At 28.0% G+C, this 22785-nt stretch overlaps 2 protein-coding genes across 5 annotated transcripts in view; one reads left to right on the top strand and one right to left on the bottom strand.

The window, feature by feature from the left end:
* LOC123297269 (glutamine--fructose-6-phosphate aminotransferase [isomerizing] 2-like) overlaps nucleotides 1-10118 on the bottom strand; it is a 34545-nt gene extending 24427 nt beyond the window's left edge. Inside the window, exon 1 of the mRNA XM_044878868.1 lies at nucleotides 10038-10118. Coding sequence (XP_044734803.1) covers nucleotides 10038-10044 — 7 coding nt within the window. The 5' untranslated portion in view covers nucleotides 10045-10118. The remainder of the gene's footprint in view (nucleotides 1-10037) is intronic.
* A 6155-nt stretch (nucleotides 10119-16273) lies between these two features.
* The window catches only part of LOC123298970 (ankyrin-3-like), an 84342-nt gene continuing 77830 nt past the window's right edge, over nucleotides 16274-22785 (top strand). For 2 of the 4 annotated variants that reach the window (XM_044881073.1, XM_044881072.1), the window contains exon 1: nucleotides 16275-16781. In XM_044881073.1, coding sequence (XP_044737008.1) covers nucleotides 16644-16781 — 138 coding nt within the window. In that variant the 5' untranslated portion in view covers nucleotides 16275-16643. Of the gene's footprint in view, nucleotides 16782-22785 lie in introns of all 4 variants that reach the window. The other 2 variants (XR_006535289.1, XM_044881075.1) reach the window with 2 other exon arrangements.

Below are 22785 nucleotides of genomic sequence, written 5' to 3'. Positions count from 1 at the left end.
GTCTCTTTTTTTGTCATAAATATAAAATCTTGAAATAAAGTTTCATTATAATGTTATAAGAGATATATCTAAATTCGGTCCTGATATAATTATTAGGTTAAATTTATGCTGTATCACTGTGTTCCATTCCAATCCCTCTATTCACATTTTATGAGGTGAAGTTATGGAATTTAAGAATGTGATGCAAGAAATATGTATTATAATAAATATTGTTAAAATATGAAGTAATCGAATGTTTTTTTGTTTATAAGTGATTGAATTTGCGAATTAAAATGTTTTACATTTATTTATTATTATTCGCAAATATCTAATTTTTATTTAGAATGTCTTTTTGTTTGTCCCTCTTTTTAAATTTATAGTGGCCATTCATTCATTTCATGGTGTGTAAATGTTTATAGCTTGAGAATAAATGGCCTAAATTTATTTCTTAATCAAACATTGTTTATTTACACAAGTGAAATTTTCAAAATTTAAAAAACTCCCGACAAATGCGTTTAATTCCTTGTAAACCGATTTATGGAAACTTTGCTACAAAATGTTCTCGATCGAGTCGGTTCGACCGTTTAGGGGCTACGATGCCACTGAGAAACACACAGACGCACAGATAAACACTTTAAACTTATAACACTCCTTCTTAAATCAATATCGAAGTGATGGTCAAGGACATCAGATGAGATGAAAAGGGTACTTAGAGAGCTATCATTTTTTGGGACAAATTTTTGGAAATATTATAATTGAAATTGAAATATTTGAGTTGACTTTGTTCTTTTGAATTATTGTTTTAAATTACTTAATTATTTTACCATTTTACTTTTTGAAATGAAATAAACCAGGTTTATTTGGCCATTCATTTCCATAGTAATTATTTATGTCATGCCTTTTCCAAACTAAATCGATTTTGAAGATCATCGCCAACTTTTTTTTCAAATACGTAAACCTAAGTTCGCACTTGAAACATAGCTAAGAACACTCTCCGTTAAATTACCTTTCCTATGAAACCAAAAAAAATAAAATCGGTTCATCCGTTCAGGCGCTACGATGCCACAGACAGACAAACACACAGACACACACACATAACGGTCAAACTTATAACACCCCCTTTCTTAGTTCGGAGGTTAAAAATAATAGCCTACTGCGGAGATAATGGGAATTTTATGGGTGATTCCATACTTGACTGACACTATACTTGACTTAGAATGCATTTTATTGACATATTACGAATACTATTCTGTTAACGGTTTTAGTTTTAGTATAATTTTATGGTTGATTCTATGTTTATCCCTCTGGAGTAAAAATTTTTAGTTTTCACAAAGTTTACAGATTTTTCCAACTTGATTCAATGCGTCAGAGTAATAATTAAAATTTTCCACACCTTACTAGTGGAGAGGTTACGAGATAACGTTATTACCAAAACATGGTTGGTATGTAAAATTAAATTGTCAATTTGAATTAATATTTTTGCTATTTTAAAATTTCGTAAGCATTATCAATATGATAAAATGTAATAAAAACTATTTTTAATTTTAAATATTTTATCAAAATATCATTTCCTATTAAAAAACTATTATACCTCATGCAAAATCGAGTTTTTGTTTTATTATATTATAAATATATAATAAAGTATTGTAAAGTAAAAATTCAAGAAGGCCCACACTCTAGGGTAAACCTTTCCAAATACAGGAAAATGGGATTTTATAGGGAGAGGCTGAGGGGACAGCAGTGAAACTTCGTATCAGGGTTTATATCAACAAGGTCCTTATAGGTTTGATATAACTCCCCTTGGAGCCGTGGAGCTGGAGGGGATGAAATCGTCAAAATTGATCAAATCAACCCTACCCAAAATTGGTAATTAAAATGTCTTTTTAAGTAACTTTTGTAACTTGGTAATCTATGCTTAACCTCACTCTTACCAAACTACATCCTTCTAAAAATTATATTAAATCCAATAAATACCTAAGCCTGTTCTTTTACTGAATATAACATAATAAAGTCTTGTCCTATGTTTCGGATCGTTTATTTTAATAGTTATTATAATATAAAAACTGAAAATTGAAAAATTTAAGACGGTAAAATGTTTAAAATTCCGTAATTCCTAATCCACTTGAGATTTATGTTTCCTACGAAAAAAAATAAATTTCCTTTGGACGGAATTCAAGCTTAAGATACCAATCATTTAAAGATAAAATTATAATTAAATTTCACAACTAAATTTTATTATGATGTATTCGTTTTTTAGGTACTAAAGTCTTTAAAAATTTTTATATCAAATTTCATAGTATTGAATTTATCATAATTGCGATTAATTAGCACTTCTGTTAGTATTGTATGGAAAAATTATTGAAACAAGTGAAGCAGATTTACTAATGATAATTAATCAATAACAATAATACGTACATTATGTTATTATACCTATCTAACAAAAGTGACGTATTTAATGTGATTTTGTAGTTTTAAATGTAATTTTGATAAAATAATTGCTTTTTTATGTTTATCTGCAATTAACAAGGATATAGTACTTAGAAAAAGTTTATTCATTATCTAAAATATACTTTGTTTCAAAACAGACACACAAATCTAAATTAATATAATTAGCTATTCGCTACGTGCATGAGTATTATTTAAAGGAGTTACTATGTAGGTTAGTTTAGGTTAGATTATATTGGCTGCCCACGAGTTATTTTTCGAGGCTGAGTGCACCTCCTTCATGCATATTCCACGCACTACACCAGCCCATCACAAACATTAATAAAATTAATTTTTTGAAAGCTTTATTAGCTAAGAGGATGGATCAACAATAAAAATGTTTTCAAAAATGCACCCTAAAAAAAGAGTAACGTTATATAAAGTAATCAATCTGTACCTATTCGTTATGTGCGTAGTCATGGTAGGGACAATAAAAACAGTGCCAGCGCTTCCAGTGAAAAATTTTGGTGATAAATGAGGCTGTTATGACTAATTTGCAATTCTTTACATGTTAATGTTATAGAAAATGTCAAATTAAAATTATTGAAAAACACGAATCAATTAAACTGAATGCATTAAAAATTGTGAAAATAAGAAATCAAATTGCACAAATATTATTTTTCAAATGTAAATTATCATAATTATTTATTTAAATTTGTGAGACAAGAATATTAAATTTTCAATGTAAGCCATAAATGCAATCCATACAATTATATATGCATCCATACAATTCTATAATTAAAGTAGTGTATCGTTACCATGGTAACGTCTCCAATAAAACTCACGCACGGTGCGAATAGTCTATATGAAAATTCCTACCCAACCTAGCGAAATTTTTTTAGATTAGTGCGTTTGTTTTGAACGGAGATACATACTCGCATAAAATAATTACTTGTATGTGGAAATTATTAGTAAAAACACATTTTTTTATTTTTAGCAAATATAAATAAATAACGTATACATTTAAGGTTGATTGGACATGAAAGAAATCTATTGATAAAAATCTGAATTTTTGATATGTTATTGATTACTAACTCATACGTATACAAAGAATTTTTTTTTTAAACTCTGACGAAAGGTATTCATGTAATATAATCATTAAAAATTGGAATTTATCTATTGGCAGCATTCCATGAAACTTTACTATAGTTAATACAATAATTTAATTTTATATCACCTACAGGAATCACCTTAAGGACGTTTCCAAAAAAAAAAAATCACGTTTTATTAGGATCATCTTTAAATCGTGTATATAAATCAGACATTCTCATTAATGCCCTTTATAAGCACATAAATTTTTTTATATCTATAAAATTCATTTAAAGTGATGAAATGAATGACATTTGTGTGTTATTTCTTTTATAAGTGATTTTTGTTGATAAGTGTGAACAATTAAAATTAATGAGGGCGGTAGAATTGATCACATTGTCGTCGCTTGGATAAGAACGAAGTAACCGATTCCACCCACATCATAAAATGTAATTGTATATATACGGATGTAGTTAAATAAATTAAAATTAAATATTGATGTGGGTGGCCTTTGTTATAGGCATATGTCAGAAAACGGAGGTTAAACTCCATTGTTATTATAATATTTCAAAAACGATGGTTTATATTGAAAAATTTTACTATTAATTTTTGCCTGATTTTCCCATGTTTACAGAATCAATCCTCAAAATTTGAAATGTAAGTCTCAAGTCATTTTTTTGAGAACGTCCTTAATATACAATTTATTAGATATGCTAAGGTGTGCAATCAATAAAAAAAAAAATTTTAATAAATAATAAAAAGAATAAACTTTATCAGTATCTAGTTTATATTACACTTGAAATCAAACGGAAATGCTTAAGATTGTTAATGAAAATTAATTTTTTAAGACATTGAATTAAAATAAAAAAACATTAAACTGCAAATGCAATTCATTCATAAAAATGTAATTCGTATAGTAAATAGCTTTAACGTCTAATCGAATCACTTGTTTCAATAATTAACTTCCACTTGTCCATCAATGAATATGCGTGCGATAAAATTACATCTTTATTTATTTCATAACACCAATTATATATTATACAGGATGTTTGAAAAGTCATGTGCAGAGTGCAGTATAAAATAAATGAATAAGGGATGCAATTATTAAAGGAAAAGTTATTTGGCTTTTTTCGATCTAACGCACTGTTAACGAAATAGGATTTCATTAATTATTAACCCAAAATAAGAAATAAGAAAAGTTGGAAAAAGTAAAATTTACTATAATTTATCATCTGACTTTTTCGTTATATTTACATTTAGAAAGCTGTTTACGCTCAATGCAAAATCCAAAATTTGAGATTTTTCGGTTCATACTAGTGATGTGCCGATTATTCGCATTTACATTCGCGAATATTTGCATATTTGTTAACATTCGTATTTGCAAAAAACGATGCGTATGTTTTACGCAGTGGTGGATATAACAGATGGGCAAAGGAGCAGTTACCTATCGGGTTCCCGAAATAGGGCACCATTAGCGGACCCGAAGTGCATTTACGAAGACTAAAAAAAAGAGAAAAAAACAAATTTGTATAAAAGAACCACATGAGGGCACTAAGTTCATTAACAAAGACTAAAAAAAATCTCTATTTATAGATTTTGTTCAATTTTTTGCGATTTTAATGGACTTATACGGATTGTTTTTAATGGACTTTGGTTTGGATGGATTCTTTTACGTTAATAAAGAATTATATGCATTTAGTTAATACATAACAATGCAACTATGCTTGGTACACAATTTTTATTTGTCTAAAATTTAGGTACTATATTTTCAAAATTACAAACGATATTTAACAAAGTCGTATTTCGTTAATGTAATATCGGATCCAAAAACTTTAAAGCCACTATTTTTATATCCCGATGAAGAATTGCTGGTATTCTTCTGTCTCTAGTTATTTGAGACACCCCACATATGTGCAATTACAAGTAATTTACCAATTGTATAAAAATTGAAGACTGTACTTAAAGAATTCAATATCAAAATAAAAATTTATAAAGAAAGTTTATAAATTGTAGGTAAAATTACTATTATTAAAAATATTGTTTTATTAAAAATATTATTACTTAATTTCATAAGTACTTTCTCATAAGTAAAATTAACTTTATGGTATGAATTTATATTTGTAAATAAATATAATGATAATTGAATCTTTTGTTTTTATTTTGTCATTCTCATTTTTTGGCAAAAAAAATCTTATTTATTATTTCTCTAGCCACAGGTATCGCACTATGGAATTTAATTTTCGGAATGTACATAATTTAGTATATTCTCTCAAAATTTCAAATTGATACAAGAAATATTCGCAAAGATAAACGTATCAACAACAAAAAATTTTAACTGAGTGTAAACGTCTTTTGAAACTTTAAACGCGTTTTTCTTGAAACAGCGTTTTCAAATTCGATGAGTAAGATTTCTCCAAAACGGCACGACCGATCTGTTTCGTATTTTTACTTAACCTTCTTAGATATTTTCACCAGGTATTAATCAAAGGAAGGAATAAAATTTCTGAAAATTATTTCAATATTTTAGACCACTTTGAAATTGAAAATTTTGATTTTTTTTTTTGGAAGCTGTCAAAAATCAAAATTTTGACTATTCCTTCGATTAATACCTGTATTCATTTATCGACTTAATTAATTTTTTGGATTTTTTTTTAAATTTTATATAATCTAAACCAGAGATATGGTGTTCACCGCGCCGGACACCTTTTTTGGACGATCTCCAATAGATAGCCTACAGTAACAATACCATATCAAATTTTTGAAGTCAGGCAAGGGGATCTTAAAATTAAAAAAATGTCCTATATGTAGGTATGCGTTTTTTATATTTATGGAAAATAAATGGTCTTCCCAAAAAAAACTTATATGGTATTTAAAGGAAATAAGGATTTAGAAAAACTTTACAATTTTCAAAAGAAAAATTTTATAAATATACGAAGAAAATATTTTGAAATTGAACAACTTATAAAAAAATCATGAAATTGAACACTTTTACTGACTTAATTCAACTGAGTAATGTTTATTTTTAACAAAAATGAACTAAAAACAAACAGTTTCCAAAGTTAGTGATGATTAAAGTTCCTAAAACTCTATAAGGAACACATAGAAAAAATAATTTTTGAAATCGATGCTGTCCGACAGGTTTTCAATATTTTAAATTACTTAAAATATTCAGCTTTTAGATTCAAAACAAAAAATTAACTGACTTAAATTAACATATACTGTTAAAATAATTAATTTTACTTGTTCAGGAAGAAGCGTATAGTCAAGCCAAGGTTATCCAATGTCCTTAACCACCACATTATCACACTTTCTTCTAAATACTATCAAAACATTTTAATTAACTTAAATAAGTTTAAATTGCTTTTTTTGAAAAAAAAATTCAGTGAAAGTTGTTTTATAAATAATAACGTTCAAATAAATTTATATTGTTTAATTTTTGAAGGACGAATTTAATTAGGCAAATTTTTGTAACTGCAATAATGTATGTAATCTCTTATTCAAAACGTAATGTTTTTTTAAATATGAATAATTTATTACTTCCGCAATACTCTACTAAAAATTGATACGGAAGTCAAAATATATCTGTCATATTTCCAAAATTTAATTTGTTAACACTTGAACTACTTATGAAAGGTCCAAAAAGATTTATGCAAAAAAACAAAATCAATTTTATCAACAAAAAAAAATTATAAGGAAGTCATTGTAAAATGCAATTTTTCATTTCCAAAAATATATTTTTGAAAGGAACAAACTTGACATAGACATTAGAAAGGTAAGAACCTTGGATTTGATGTCCGTACTTTCAAAAAAATATGTACATGAGAAAGCCAACGTAAAATAAAATGCATTATCACATTGAAAAGGACAAAAAAACTACCGCAAAACGAAACAAACGTATATATCTATCTTCTATTCGTGTTGTTAGGAATTTAATTTTGTTCCGACAAGTTTCATATGTAAAGAACATAAATTTTTATCGGTATTGTCGAGAATTTGACCAAGATATCACATATAGAAATGTATTTTACACAGGAAATTAATATGAAATATATTAAAGTCGTTCCCAGAAAATTCCGTTTTCTTAGGATCATCTTTAAATCGTGTATATAAATCGGGCATTTTCATGAATGCCCTTTATAAGCAGATTAATTTTTCAATACCCCTTACGTTGTTTATAGATTTGAACTATTGAAGTTTGCGTTTCAAGACAAATATTTTCCTATAAAGAAAATTATATAACAAGCGGCATTTGTTTTTCCATAAAATACATTTAAAGTGATGAAAGCAATGGCATTTGTGTGTTATTTCTTTTAAAAGTGATTTCCTATAAATTTTTAGGCATCAATATTTCTAAAACTATGGTATATATCGAAAATTATTGCAATTAATTTTCGACTAATTTTCCCTAGTTCTAACAGAATCTGCCCTCAAAAGAAACATAAGTTTCAAAAATTTTTTTGGGAACCCTAATATGTTCTTATCTGACTTTCATTTGTTTTCATTTTTAATAACTGTTTGGTAGAAGGTATACTACAAACTCAAAAATGAGCATGGAATCACTACCCCTAATTCACTGGCCCATTATTAGAAAAACAGTACACAACAGGGCAGTGATTTAATGTTGTATTCAATCGTCCCCTGGAGTTTAACCAGTTTCTATTGATTCACCCTGTATATTTATATGAAAACTATCTATTTCTATCATTAAGTAGTCACAACACGAAAAGCATTTACTATTTTTATTTTATAAATTCTTAAAAATTTTCAATTTCCTTTTGTGAAAATAAATAAATAACCCATAAAAAAAATTGAAATCAATTCGAAATTCGCTATCTATTTCTCCTAGTAACCCAACTCGTGTGAGCTCACAAAAACTTGGGGACGATCGCCGAATGTTACTTAGAGTAGCAAATTTTAAAACAAGAGGTGAAAATAGTTCTAAGTTCTAAGATAAGATTCTACTTAATGTGGCATTCGTTATTCCAAACGCCCTTTTTACTTCCGAAAAAAGGATTTAGAAAAACCTTATAATTTTGAAAAGAAAAATTTTATTTAACTTAATAGCTAAGAAAGTAAATAATGATGTAAAATGTAGAAAATAAATTCCTCTGAATTACTTTTATATGACAATAAAACCTCGAGGCGCTATACATTATTATCAAGTGATAACAGCAAGTGCCTGAAACGTTTCTTTATGGTCACATTTAGTTGACTTAAGGAAAAAATTTATTTTCTACTTTTTAGTTGATTAAAAGTTGCTTTCTATTTCTTTTGTTGAATAAAAACTTGTTTTTAAATAATGGTTATTTAAATTTGTTAAAGATTAGAAGTTAAGCAATTTTTCCAACGCTTCCACTTGTTATTATAAACTCATTACGATGATTCGTATTGTATTTTCGAAAACCATGGAGCTATTAGAATTATGTATTGTTGCCACTACCAAAATTGTCTGTAAAATTAGAAATCTTTAAAGAAACAGAAAAAGGTCAAACACGCCGTTTACAGAAAAAAGACAATATGGTAGCTACGATATAAGTTGACATAATAATGCACTTGGAAAATGAAGTTTCCAATTTTCTTATCCATTAGCTAACACCTCCTGCTAATATTAAATGTTTTGGCAGTTTGTCTTGATGATCATAAAACTCAAGTATAAAAGTGGAAACATAGTCCAAATTTTTTAAACACTTAAATAATATTTACTTTTGAAAGAGAAATTCCAATATTCAATTTATACATTAAAAATCCATCCTTTTACAGATAAAAAATGAACTACACTTTTCATGAATGATTTTACTTTGAAATGAATACCGTTAATTATAACACCCAATTCAGAAATACTTTCAGAATAAGTTTCCTTAAACGTAGAATCTCATTATACAAAACAATATTGCAATAATATAATTAATACAAAAATTCTATTTCATATAAAATGGAATAATAAAATCTGATGCAATATGAAATATGAAATATCAAATAATTTTCAATCTAAAAATTGTCTGTCCAATCCAATTAAACCAACTAGATACAATTTCTTTGTTAGTATGGCGCCAAATAATTGCTACCTTATGAGATAGTAGCAATATAAGCACGAAAAAAAAGGCAATTTTATTATTTAAAGACCGAAGATATGTTCATTATTGTAAATAAATAGTTAATTGTCATATATTCTAGAAATAATAAAATTAAAAAGATTTTTAAATGAAACTATAATTAAAATATGTACTAATACACACTTCTTATCAAAATTAGAAGATATATCATAAAAAATTTGCACGAAATATATTTGATGGATACTGCAATTTATAGTGATTGATTAATTAATTTCTCTTTACATTAATTAACCAATCAATTAATAAACATATGGAATTTAAGGAAAGTAAAATAAACAATTTCACACAATCCTTCATAAAAACAATCTACCCAGACAACAATTGAAAACAAAATTTTGACAAAACAATTGGTTAATTATTATACGTATTTACTAATATCTTAAATGCTAAGTTATTATTATTAGAAATATTATTGATAAAAAATAAACTCACCACACATTGTTATTAGAAATTTCAAAACAAAATCAAGGAGATAATTTACAAACACACACCTTTCACAAATGATTTTACTTACAATTATTTGCTACTATATATATATGTAATAAAAAGTCGAATCCCGGTGGTGGAATTTTTGACATTTATTAAAACATGTTTTTGAACTATCAACGTGTCATATTCAACACCATCTATTAGTATATTGTGTAACTTGTTGTATGTGTTCATCAAATGTGTATCGGATTTAATTACTGACTATATGACGTACTGTCATCTATATGAAATTTAACGAAACCTAAAATACGCGGTACTTATAATTTATAAAATATTAAGCAACAATCACCACTCAAAAGAGAGGAGAAATGAAGAGGCGAAGGCTTCTTCCAAAAAATAAAATTGAATATAATAAACTCGGAATCAGACGATACCTCAGAAGCTTGTAGTCCAATCGTACATTCAACAAGATTTTTGATTTTTTTTTTTATTATTTTCATTCAGAATTTTAGGCGATATCTCAAAACTCTCTTTAAGTTTCGTCAAATTCCAAAAAAAAAAATTATTTTCGATAATAATATATCGATACTCATTCCTTAGTGATCACTGAGTACTGACTAGTGTTCTTTGGCTGAAATTCAATGACAACCTCGAAGGCGTTACAAAAAACAAACGGTCCAGGGCCTTGTGTTGGCATGCACCGGCACTGGTTAAGAATATTGTTCATTAATCATGTTTATATCCACAAAATTAATAGTTTTGTGTGGTTTTTTGCCATGGAACTGTAAATGAACTACAATTTTTGGAAAAGAAAATACCTATCCTTGTTGTTACATTTAAGAGTAAGAAGCGTTTATTTATATGAAATCGTTTTTAAATATAAAACAACTGAATACAAACAATTAACTGAGTTAATTGTTGAAATACCATGTATAGACACTGTTGATTACGGAATAGTTTTTTTTTTTACGCCATGTAAGTAAAGAGAGATAGGCAGCAATATATACATATCACACACATGACCGATATTTACATATAATTCGTAGTATACAATGTTCGAACCTAATTTGCTCCCTCACGGGTAAACAGTGATGTTTTCGAAAAAATGCTTCAAACAAGTTTATTTTTTTATAAAGAACATTTCTTACATTTAAACTTATGTTCTATCTCTAACACTTTACAAGATGGGCCCAAGATCCAATTGACCTATGTTGCTCATTTACGAATTCGACCTCATTTTTATGTGCAGAACACGCTGTAAAAATTTCAACTTGATATTTTTTTTCGTTTTTGAGTTATCGTGATGACAGACAGACAGCCAGACGAACAACCGGAAATGGACTAATTGGTGATTTTATGAACACCTATACCAAAATTTTGTTGGTAGCATTAATATTTTTAAGCGTTACAAACTTGGGACTAAACTTAGTATACCTTAATATATTTCATATACATGGTATAAAATGTATAAACCCAATTGATCACCTGTATATAAACAAGAAATACTCATTGTCGGTGACATAATTTCCGATTTGTAAACACAATAATATTGGTGTATCGTGTATATTGATTACTTTTTTTTTTAAAGAGTGTAGCCGTTTGTTTGTTTTTATAAAAGAAGGATAAATAAAATTATAAATTTTATGACCATTAGTAAAATAAACGAACTCATTACAAGACCATTTTATAAATGATGTTTAAACAACATGTTATGTTATGATATATTATTAACGAATTTTATTATTATGTAATTACAATCGTAGGCAGCGGAAGAATGTACAAAGTAAATGAATTTATTTAAGGACGTTCCTCGCTAAAGTGATGAAATTATTTAAGACTTCTGTTTAAAATTTTCATAATGGATTCTGTTAGAACTTGAGAAAATTAGACGAAAATTGTGAGTAAAGATTTATAGGAAATCACTTTTAAAAGAAATAACACATATTATTTCATCACTTTAACTGTATTTTATTTCCGATTGTTATAATTTTCTTTAAAGGAAAATATTGGCCATGTTTTAAATTAATGAGTTGCAGTGCTCGTTTTCATCAAATTTAATTAAGTTACCGTTAAAAATTATACGGAAATTAGTTTTCGCTGAAACTCGAAACAGAGCAATGAGACTTATCCTATTAAAATTAGTCCTGATGATAATATATCGATAAATCCAACTATATGACGATGAGTTTAGTTTGCTTTCATCACTTTCTCGTAACTTGCCTTTATATTCGTCAACAATCTTGTTAGAGAATGTTAGAGAGCCTTATAATATATGAATTTTGTTGTAATAATAATAACACCTCAATACTATTAAAAATACGTAGCAAGTTGTATGTAATATATATGTAATATATGATATAATGTAATACATATATGATTTATATGCGCTCCCACCATTTAATGAAATTTAATTTTTAGATTGCGGAACTCTCCAAAATGTTTGGATCCACTTGAACACACAAAAAAATGTCATCAAAATCGGTCCATCTGTGACTTAGGAGAAGTTCAGTGACTAAAATCTACATTCAACATACCTACACAAAATATATATAATAGATATAACAAACATACCCACTTTTTGTTGTATATAGGTCAGTACATGTAGAGATCATCTTAAAACTTTTCGATGTTATCTAATATCGTACATTGTTTATTAAATTTATTGTATTGGCTTGATTTTGATATTACTATAACATGATAACGATTTGTTTTTCCATCCAAAATCCAAGAGTTCTTCGTAAATATTAGACTAATACAAAACTGGTCAAATATAAGTTTTAGAAAATTTATATTTTCCTAATATCTACCGCCAAATAAGATGAGAAGCTTGAACTCTTATTTAATAATTTGTCCACACACATATAAATAGAAAAAATTCTAAGTACAAAGTTGCTTTGGTGTTTTAGATTTTAATTTATACCTAATTTAAGAAAAATTTAGAATTTTTTCGATAATGTAATTTTACAAATATAGACAAAAAGTATTTTATACAATATTATTATCGTTAGTCAAAAATAAATCATGAAATTTGAAAAAAGTTAAAATTTATGTTAAAATATACTTAAATATTCAGATTTCGAGTCATAAAAGCACATTTATCTTTTAAAAAATTAAAAATCGTAATTTTTAAACTGTATATCACGTGACCTAAAACGCGAGTAAGCCCTGCTGTGATGTCATAGCGGTATGAGTCATAGACCATCAGTTAGTTCAGTGTAGACAGCTGAGTATAATATATACATAGATAATATGTATTTATATTTATTATAATCAGATGTCTATGAATATATGTGTCAAACTTATTTAGTTATTTCGTATAGTGATACTAAAATAATTATCACTAATTGATTTAGACTTAATCCAACTTCATAAAAAAAATCAAGCTTTTTATCCAAAATTGCCCTGGCGCTCGTACATCCTTAACTGAGTACGACTTATATTAAACTATCAAAATTACACGAACAGTCCCGAAAATTTTCAAAGTTAATATTTTTTTGCTTACACTTTTAACCTCGTGATGCGAGAAATTCTCACAATATACTTGACAAAAATTGTAAATAGGTGAAAAAATCTGAAAAATTCATAATTCGAACACATATACCGTTTGAAAAATAAAAATAATTTATGTTTTAAATCGAGCGTGAACCAAATGCTCATAACGCGAATGCTGTCGGGCTAAGGTAGTATGATGGTGGTCTTTAACGAGAGACTGATCTTGCTAAACCTTTGAGGAAGTCAAGATACACAATTTATTATAATCAATATTTTAAACTTATAAATTCATTGTTAGAAATTCGAACTCAATACGAAACTTCTATATACATAACATACTTTTTATATGTAGGTCAGTACATGTAGTGATTATCTTAAAACTTCTAGGTAGGTATACATATAATAATACCTAATATCGAATGTTGTTACATTTATTGTATTATCTTTAGCTTCATTTTGATACTGTAATATGAAAGTGACTCTCACACAAGAGATAATATAAATATGGTAGAGGTACCAAATACAACAATATTTTTTTGGATTAAAATAAACACAATTGTGTACTCATCTGAATTATTCATATGAATTTTGTACGTTTTTACTGAGGTAAATAATTCATATTAAGGTATGGAATAAAATTCAAGAGAAGAGACGTAACTTTTTCTACATTACATATTATGATTGTAGTATTGTATCAGTAATTTATTACTTTAGTTTCTCTACCAACGCATAAAAAATGTATGGTATAAACGCCACACAACCTCTATATACAGGCTAAAAGTTTACTTCAGATGTTTTAAACTACATTTAAAATAATGGAATCGAGCCATCAGTTTTCAAAACGGAGTTGGTAAACTATCGCTTTCTTTCACCTATCATAGGCGTAGAAGTACATAGCGCTGAGTTGAATCTATCTTATGCATTCTACATATGTTTCAAGTAATATGTATCTTTAAAAATTGTAGTTCTCTAAAGAAGTTCTATGCTAAACCCTAGCATCGTAAACCTATAAGAACAAAGGTTGAAATAGAGACTACCAACCGAGACTGTGGAAGCGGACTGATATAGTTTGATGATTAATCTTACTCGGCTATTCACAGAATGTTGTTTGTAATATCGTCAATCATCAGAATCATACTTATGTTTAGGATACAGCAAATTTACGGGATTCAATTGAAGCAAACACATCGATAACATTTACAAAAGACAAATCACGAAAAACGACAATTTCAGTGCGCAGAACCATGAGGCTGGTAAGACTGGTAATCAGCAAAGTTTTTCTGATTTTGCTTTCAACTGGAAGAAAAGCTTCAACTTGCAATTTATTTTTTGGTGACCGCTGGATTTAATTTATGACGTGGCTGGTGAATGCCCCAAAGTGGTGTGGTCCTAAGACCATTGGCTTCACTGGTATCATTATTAAAGCGGTTCTACACTCTAAACAAGAAAAAAGAAAAAAAGTGGAATATTATCGTGTTTCATTTGGATTACGTGAGATGAGAAATTTGGGTCATGATCACACATAATGAGTTATGATTACGGTTCTATTTTTGTGGGTGCTAGAGAGTGGGTTGCAGTTAATATATGGACGTATTATTTAAAGATGTAGGAAATAAATCTTGAGCTCTAATCCATTTTCCAGAAGATTTCTCAAATTTTAGATTTTATGGCTACAAGACAAGTCAGTTGTGGATATTGATTTTTATTTATTAATTTTAATCGAAAATAATTCGTTCTTTTTAACAATCGAATCAAAAAGCCGATTTTTATTGAATCCAAGCGTATTGTTAATTCCTTAACTATTTTTTACAAAAGCTGATACCAAATGTATCAGGCTTAAAACATACCGAAGGATACTAGCTACAAATAAAACAAGTGAAAACAAATAATTGACTGAGTTAATTGTTGAAATACCAAGCATAGACAGTGTTGATTACTCTATCACGTTACACATACATACATGCCACACAACCGTAGCTGATATCTCCATATAATACATACTATACAATTCACGCCTAATTTTCGCCTCACGGGTAAACAGTGATGTTTACGAAAAAATGTTTCAAACAAAAGTTGTTTATTTTTTAATAAGGAAGATTTTTTGCATTTAAACTTTTGTTCTATCTCTAACGGTTTACAAGATGGGTCCTACGGACCCATAGGTCAAGACCCAATTGACCTATGTTGCTCATTTACGAACTTGACCTCTCTTTTTACGTCCTGAGTACGCTGTAAAAATTTAAGCTCGATATCTTTTTTCGTTCTTGAGTTATCGTGTTGGCAGGCAGACGGACAGACGGACAGACAACCGAAAATGAACTAATTAGATGATTTTATAAACACCTATACCAAAATTTTGTTCATTGCATTAATATTTTTAAGCGTTACAAACTTGGGACTAAACTTAGTATACCTTGCATATTACATATATGCATGGTATAAAAATTTTCATAAAATAGAGCATTTAGTGACCTAGTGTCTAATCACTTCAGGCTTATTCTTACTCTACGGAATTTAAACCTTATAGATGATTTTGCACCACCTTGTAAATTGTAAATTACATAGAGTTCTTATTATTGCCCGTATATAGACGTAAAAATACATAGAAAGTAATATTCTGTATATAGAGGTAAAAAACCGTATACTTTTAATATAAAAGCATACTGCGCAAGTTCACTGGAGATTATCAATTTAACCCCTCCCAAACCCACATAAACAGCAATACCAGTGTAGTGTATACTTGGCTGTATGTATACCACAAAGATTATGGAACATTTTTGAAGTGACTAGCGAGGTACCGTGAGAGAGAGGATCTTTATTTTAGTGTTATAATAATAATCTTGATTTGAAGTTGTATATGTTTTTAAGTCGTGTTATTTATATAAAAAGTGAAATAAAAATTAAAAAAATTAATAATTTTGATTGAAAAACCAGATATTATTGTTATGTGTGTTTAGTGATATATTGTGATAATTAATATTGATTGTGTTTTTTCTGTTGATTAATCAAATAATATTAATAATCATGACATTGAAATAGATTTATTATGCAATTGAAAATATTGTATCTTCTTCGAAAGTGAAACAGTTCAAATAAATTCAGCACATTACAATAATAATGGCATTGGGTAATGGAAATGGTGCAACATCAGCGGTAAATGGTGATATCAAAAATACTACAGTGAATGAAAAGACTTTGATTAATAATACAGGAACTACCGCGGAAGTTGAACAAGCTTATAAAACTTCAAGACAGGTAAACACGCGCTTTTCCCAAATAAATTTATAGCTTTAAAAATATAAAATAATAAAATATATATTGATTACATTTTTGATGTCAACTTTTTAATGTGTATGTTTCGATTATAAAAAAGAGATGTATTTTGTAATGTTGTATTTGTGTGGTTTGTGATTGTATCATTTTACACAATATTAACGCCACTTGGTTGTATCCGCAAATAACAGTTACATTTATATCCCATTACATGATAATGATATTAATTTGTATTAAGTACTTTTTAAGGGATCTCTATATAATGCATGTTAATTAATTTTTATAGTTTCTGAGGATTGTTTTTCTGATGAAAATGTAAAAGTTAGTTTATTTAATCTTAAAATTTATAATTTTTACTTGTGTGTGTATTTTTTTTGAATGATTCTTGTATTTTTTAAAAACTAAAATTCTTAAAATGTTGGTTTATAGTCTAGGATAATACCGGCATGAGGGTGGTTGATGGCGCCCTGTGCGTGATAGCGCCCTGTGCGTTAGTTTGATAAAAAATTCACCAAAAATAAGATGCGAAAAAATGACTCATTTTTTATGCATCTTTTTTATTGTTTTAATTTCAATCTAAATAAATGGATATAAAAAGAAAGTTAAGTTAGTTTTGAACCCAATAAGAAAAACTGTCAGAAGCCTCCGATTATTATAAAGAAGCCGGACTATCCTAACCCGTCGAAAAGGTATCTTATATTGAATTCAAGTGGAAATAGACAGTTTTTCCAAGAGACCTAAAATCTTTCATAAATCTAAAGGGGGCAAATAAAAAAAATAAAAAATCCGACTGCGTTAATTTATATCTGAAAAGAAAGAAACAAGTCCAGTTATAGTTTACATAGCGACTTTAACAGTCCGGGAGGGCCCATTAAAATCTAAACCGGCTCAAAATTTCCCATAATGGATCTCGACTGTTAAAGTTGCTATGTAAACTATTGGGCTTGTTTCTTTCTTGTCTGATTTTATTTAACGCAGTCGGTTTTTTTAATTCTTAATTATTTATTTTATAATATTGAATTATTTATAGTAACTGTGTAATAAGCAGAGACACTTTTATTAGTAATGCACTAAAAAACATAAAATAATTATAAATGGCTAATTGTAAACGCGTGAAGTGTTTTTTGGTTACGTACATTTCTTTGAGAAGAATATAAAACCTTTTCAATAAAATGCAATTATTTGTTCTTTTTATGGCGTTTGGCCGTACTGATTCAGGAAATCTTCCTGTTCCCAGAACTCCAGTTAGCATCTGGAGTATATTGAAGTTATGTGGCATTTACATTAATTTTATATCATGTATATGACATATATACAAGGTATATTAAATTTAGTCCCAAGTTTCTAACTCTAGAAAATATTGATGCTACGAACAAAATTTTGCTATAGGTGTTCATAAAACCCCCTAATTAATCCATTTCCGGTTGTCTGCCCGTCTGTCTGTTCGTAAGCACGATAGCTCAAAAACGAAAAAAGATATCAAGCTGAAATTAAAGCGCACTCAGGACGTAAAAAGTGAGGTCGAGTTCGTATATGAGCAACATAAATCAATTGGGTCTTGAGTCCATAGATCTTGTAAACCGTTAGAGATAGAACAAAAGTTTAAATGTAAAAAATGTCCCTTATAAAAAAATAAGCATTTTTTGATTGAAACATTTTTTTTTGTAAACATCACTGTTTACCTGCGAGGACGCAAATTAGGTGCAAAGTTTTTAATATGTATTATATTGGAATATCAGTTATGTATGTGTGACATGTATGTATGTATAATGTTACAGTGTAATCAACACTGTTTATACATGGTATTTCAACAATTAACTCAGTCAATTGTTTGTTTTCGCTTATTTTTTTATATACATACTAACTATGATTTTTCTATTCTAATATGTATTTATGTTAAATATATCTTTCATTAACTGGTGCATCATGCAAGTTAGTATCGTGAGAATGCATGCTAATAATACTTATACAGTTCATTAATTACTCCAGATGTATTTACATTAATTGAAAGTGTTTTAAGAAGTTTCGTGACTTTAGTATATTAATTTTAATTTTTTTGAAAAAATTACTTACTATATTGTTCTTTTGACAAAAAAAAAAACAAGGGAATTTTACATTTCAACGACTATTTTTATTTTAATCATATACAAACATACGTTATTGTTATTTATACTTATTTAACTATAAATAAATACTCTGTAAATACTTACTTCTTATCAGTTCGATTACACGACTTAAATAATATAACTATTTTGTAATTACTATATGTAATTAATCGCTGGTGTTCGTTTCATTTTAACTTTTCATGCATCAGAAAATTATTATACCCTGTATATATGAAATATATATTAAGGTATACTAATTTTAGTGCCAAGTTTATATCGCTTAAGAATATTGATGATATAAACAAAATTTTGCTATAGATGTTCATAAAATCACCTAATAAGTTCATTTTCGTTTCTTTCTGTTCGTCTGTCCGTCCGTGAACACGATAACTCAAAAACGAAAAGAGATATCAAGTTGAAATTTTTATATCGTTAAGAACCATCTTGGAAACCGTTAGAGATAAAACAAAAAATGAAATGCAAAAAATGCCCACCCCCCCCCCCACTAAAAAAAACAACTTTTGTTCGAAACATTTTTTTGTGATAGAGTAATTTAGGACAAAACTTTGATGTCTATTTTCTCTTAAACTATAAAAGATAGGGAGTTGAAATTTTTTTTATTAATTATAAACTTTCATACAGAAGCTATTCTGCAAGCTATTTTGGTTTTTCTATTCAAATTTTTGGTATCAGCCATGACTTTTGTATGAAAATTTTTAATTAATAAAACCTTAAACTATTCTACACAACAATGCCTATACTTTATTGGTTACATTCAATAGTGCCCATAACTCCTTAACTATTGGGTTTTGGACAAAAGTCCAAAAGACACTTTCGACTTAAAATTGTCCAGAGAATACACTCCTAAGCTATGACCATCGAGTCACGAGACACCCTGTATATGAAGGCATTGATTGCAGTGTGTTTCACAGTTAATTTTGTTTTAAATTGTTTAAGAATACAATGCTAAATTTGGTTATGCAAATCATATTGTTAATGATGTTTGGTTAAAAGATACTCTTTTATTTCCTTTGAAATATGGACAGGGAAAAGAAAAGAAATGGTCAAAACAATTTAATGTAATGTCATATTAAACACGGTGTAAAAATTAACGTTAGAACATGACTTCTTTTATATTCACATAACGGTTTTTATTTTGTATTATCTATGAATTATATATGAAATGAACGAATAGTGCATATATCTATGCATATAAATACATTACGTTTTTGTAATCAGAGGTGTATACTGGGTGATTCAAAAATACTTTGGCAAACTTTAGGAATTAATTCCTTACATTAAGAAAAAATTATGACCTAAACAGAATTATGGCCTAACAATTTTTTTTGATATATAGGGAAAAAAGTTTTAAAACAAATATATGATGAGAAAAGTCAATAGTGATGATGAGAAAAGTCAAAAGTTCATTCAATACTTTCTATTTTCGACGTATTCAATCGTACAGTTTCGCCCTGCGAATGGAATCTAAATTTTATATAAAGTTTAGAATTGTTCAAATATTTTTTAAAAATTATTGTACAACAAATATGTTGAGACCACTCGAAAGTTTGTTCATTTTTCTTGAAAATAAACTATAAAAAGTTCCCGTAAAATAATTATCGGATTGACATTTGTCTCATGTCATCCGAAAACTGAAACTGTCTCCTTTTATCTTTTAAGCCTTTGCATGTTGTTTTTTTAAGTAAATTTTGTCAGTCTCAATTTTGTTTTTACAGTCAAAAACCATATTCTAGGGGTTTTTAGGTGTCCATATTTTAGGAATTTCATCTTGTCGCCATTTTGTTAAAAAAGGTGATATCTAAAATCTCATGATTTTTCTCAGTTATATCCCCAAAAGCTATGCAAAATTGTAGGTTTCTGTGCCTCTTTTTTTTTTCTTAATAATTTCAGCCATATAGACAATCAACTATTATTCTATGATTGTATATAGTCTCAGCTGCCAATTTCATATTTATATACATGATTTTAAATCCAGAAGTGTCAATTTTGTCGAAAGCGAATATACCTTGGTCGAAAAAACTCTGACGGGAGTTTTTATAGCTCATTTTCAAGCAAAATAAACAATCTTTCGAGTGATCTTTAAATTTTATGTAAAATAAATTTTTAAATATACTTCTCATAACTTAATAATTTTAGGCACAACATTTCACACCCTTTTAACCTTCTGTACAAAGTCGCAGTGGGTTGTGTTTTTAAAATTTTTCTTTAATACTTTGCTTTGAATGAGTATATTATTAAACTAATATTTACAGCCAAATATGGTTAAAAAAATGAACACCGGTTTTTTAAAGAAATGAAATTTCTATAACGATATTCAAACCTGTTGATTATCCGTGTGTTTAATAAAGACAAATAATAGGTTTAGGGCCAAGTGTAGTATTTGAAAATTCTTTCAGAAAGACGGGCGAAATTTGAAAGGCAGCGATGACAAAGAAGCGGCTTTCAAACAAGAAGATTTATAGTATTAAGTACTGTAAACAAAACAATAATTGACTTCGGCTTCGGCAAGCCTCGAGCACTGTCGGCATCGTGCGAAGTACGAGAATGTTTTTAAATCACATAATTTTGGTATTATCTAGCTTTGTTTCACGCTCCGGACGTTCTTGCTTCTATCCCATAAAAGTTGTAAAAGCACTCGCCCTGCTTTTATTTACAAACAAAGTAAGTCTTAACAGTTTAACAAAGACCTTAAATTGGCCCGCCATTTCGTTAATATTTAATTGCTAGATAATCAGATGTAATAAATATTTTCTGTTTCTTCTAAACTTATTAAAATCTTATAGTTCAGCGCTTGAGTGCACTGAAGGTATATCCGACCACTGTTAGTCACGACCTTTAACAACTGACTCTCAAATTTCCAGTCGTTCTGAAAAGATTGTAAAATACTATACCTGACTCTAGAAAAATAATATATTACATTCAGTTAAAGCTTATTATAGAAACCACAACCCATGATGAATTTTGTTTCATATTTAATCGATCAACCCGTAAAAAATTGAACAATGTATATGACAGTTCAATCAATACCAAATTCAATTTTTTTGGAGTTCATTATCGATTTTTAATACTTGATTTATGTTAAAATGCTTCAAGCTAAGCTGTCTATATATCTTCAAATTTACAACAAAAAATACAATAATGAATACGAAGGCGTACTAAACTGCTTGACAAGAACCAAATGTAGATAATTTGTTTTTATCCGTTCAATTGGAACCTACACAGAATACATCAGGATCAAAAGAATACTTTAGAAAATAATGATTGCTTGATTACTTGATTACTTTAGCAGTATAAAGTTAGCACTTACAAATACAATTTTATTACCCCGTATTCGTTGTGTGCGTAGTCATGGTAGGGACAATAAAATCGATGCCAGCGCTTCCAGAGAAAAATTTTGGCGATAAAGGAGGCTGTTATGACTAATTTGCAGTTCTTTACATGTTAATTTTATAGAAAATGTCTAATTAAAATTATTGAAAAACACTAATTAATTAAACTTAATGCATTAAAAAATGTGAAAATAAGAAATCAAATTGCACAAATATTATTTTTCAAATGTAAATTATCATATTTATTTATTAAAATTTGTGAGACAATAATATTAAATTTTCAATGTTAGCCATAAATGCAATTCACACAATTATATATGCACCCATACAATTCTATAATTGAAGAAGTGTATCGTTACCATGGAAACTACTCCATAACTGATAATCGATAGATTAACACTTTATATTAGAAAGTTGTTCTTGATTAAAAAAGTAACATTTTTTGTTCGAAACATTTTTTCGTACCCCATACAGTTTGTGCAAAAACGGACTGAAAATTTGTACCTAAAATTGTTATTTCGTGCAATTGTT

The sequence above is a fragment of the Chrysoperla carnea genome, chromosome 4, assembly GCF_905475395.1.
Source record: "Chrysoperla carnea chromosome 4, inChrCarn1.1, whole genome shotgun sequence".
Taxonomy (NCBI): domain Eukaryota; kingdom Metazoa; phylum Arthropoda; class Insecta; order Neuroptera; family Chrysopidae; genus Chrysoperla; species Chrysoperla carnea.
This window is presented reverse-complemented; position numbering and strand designations above follow the sequence as displayed.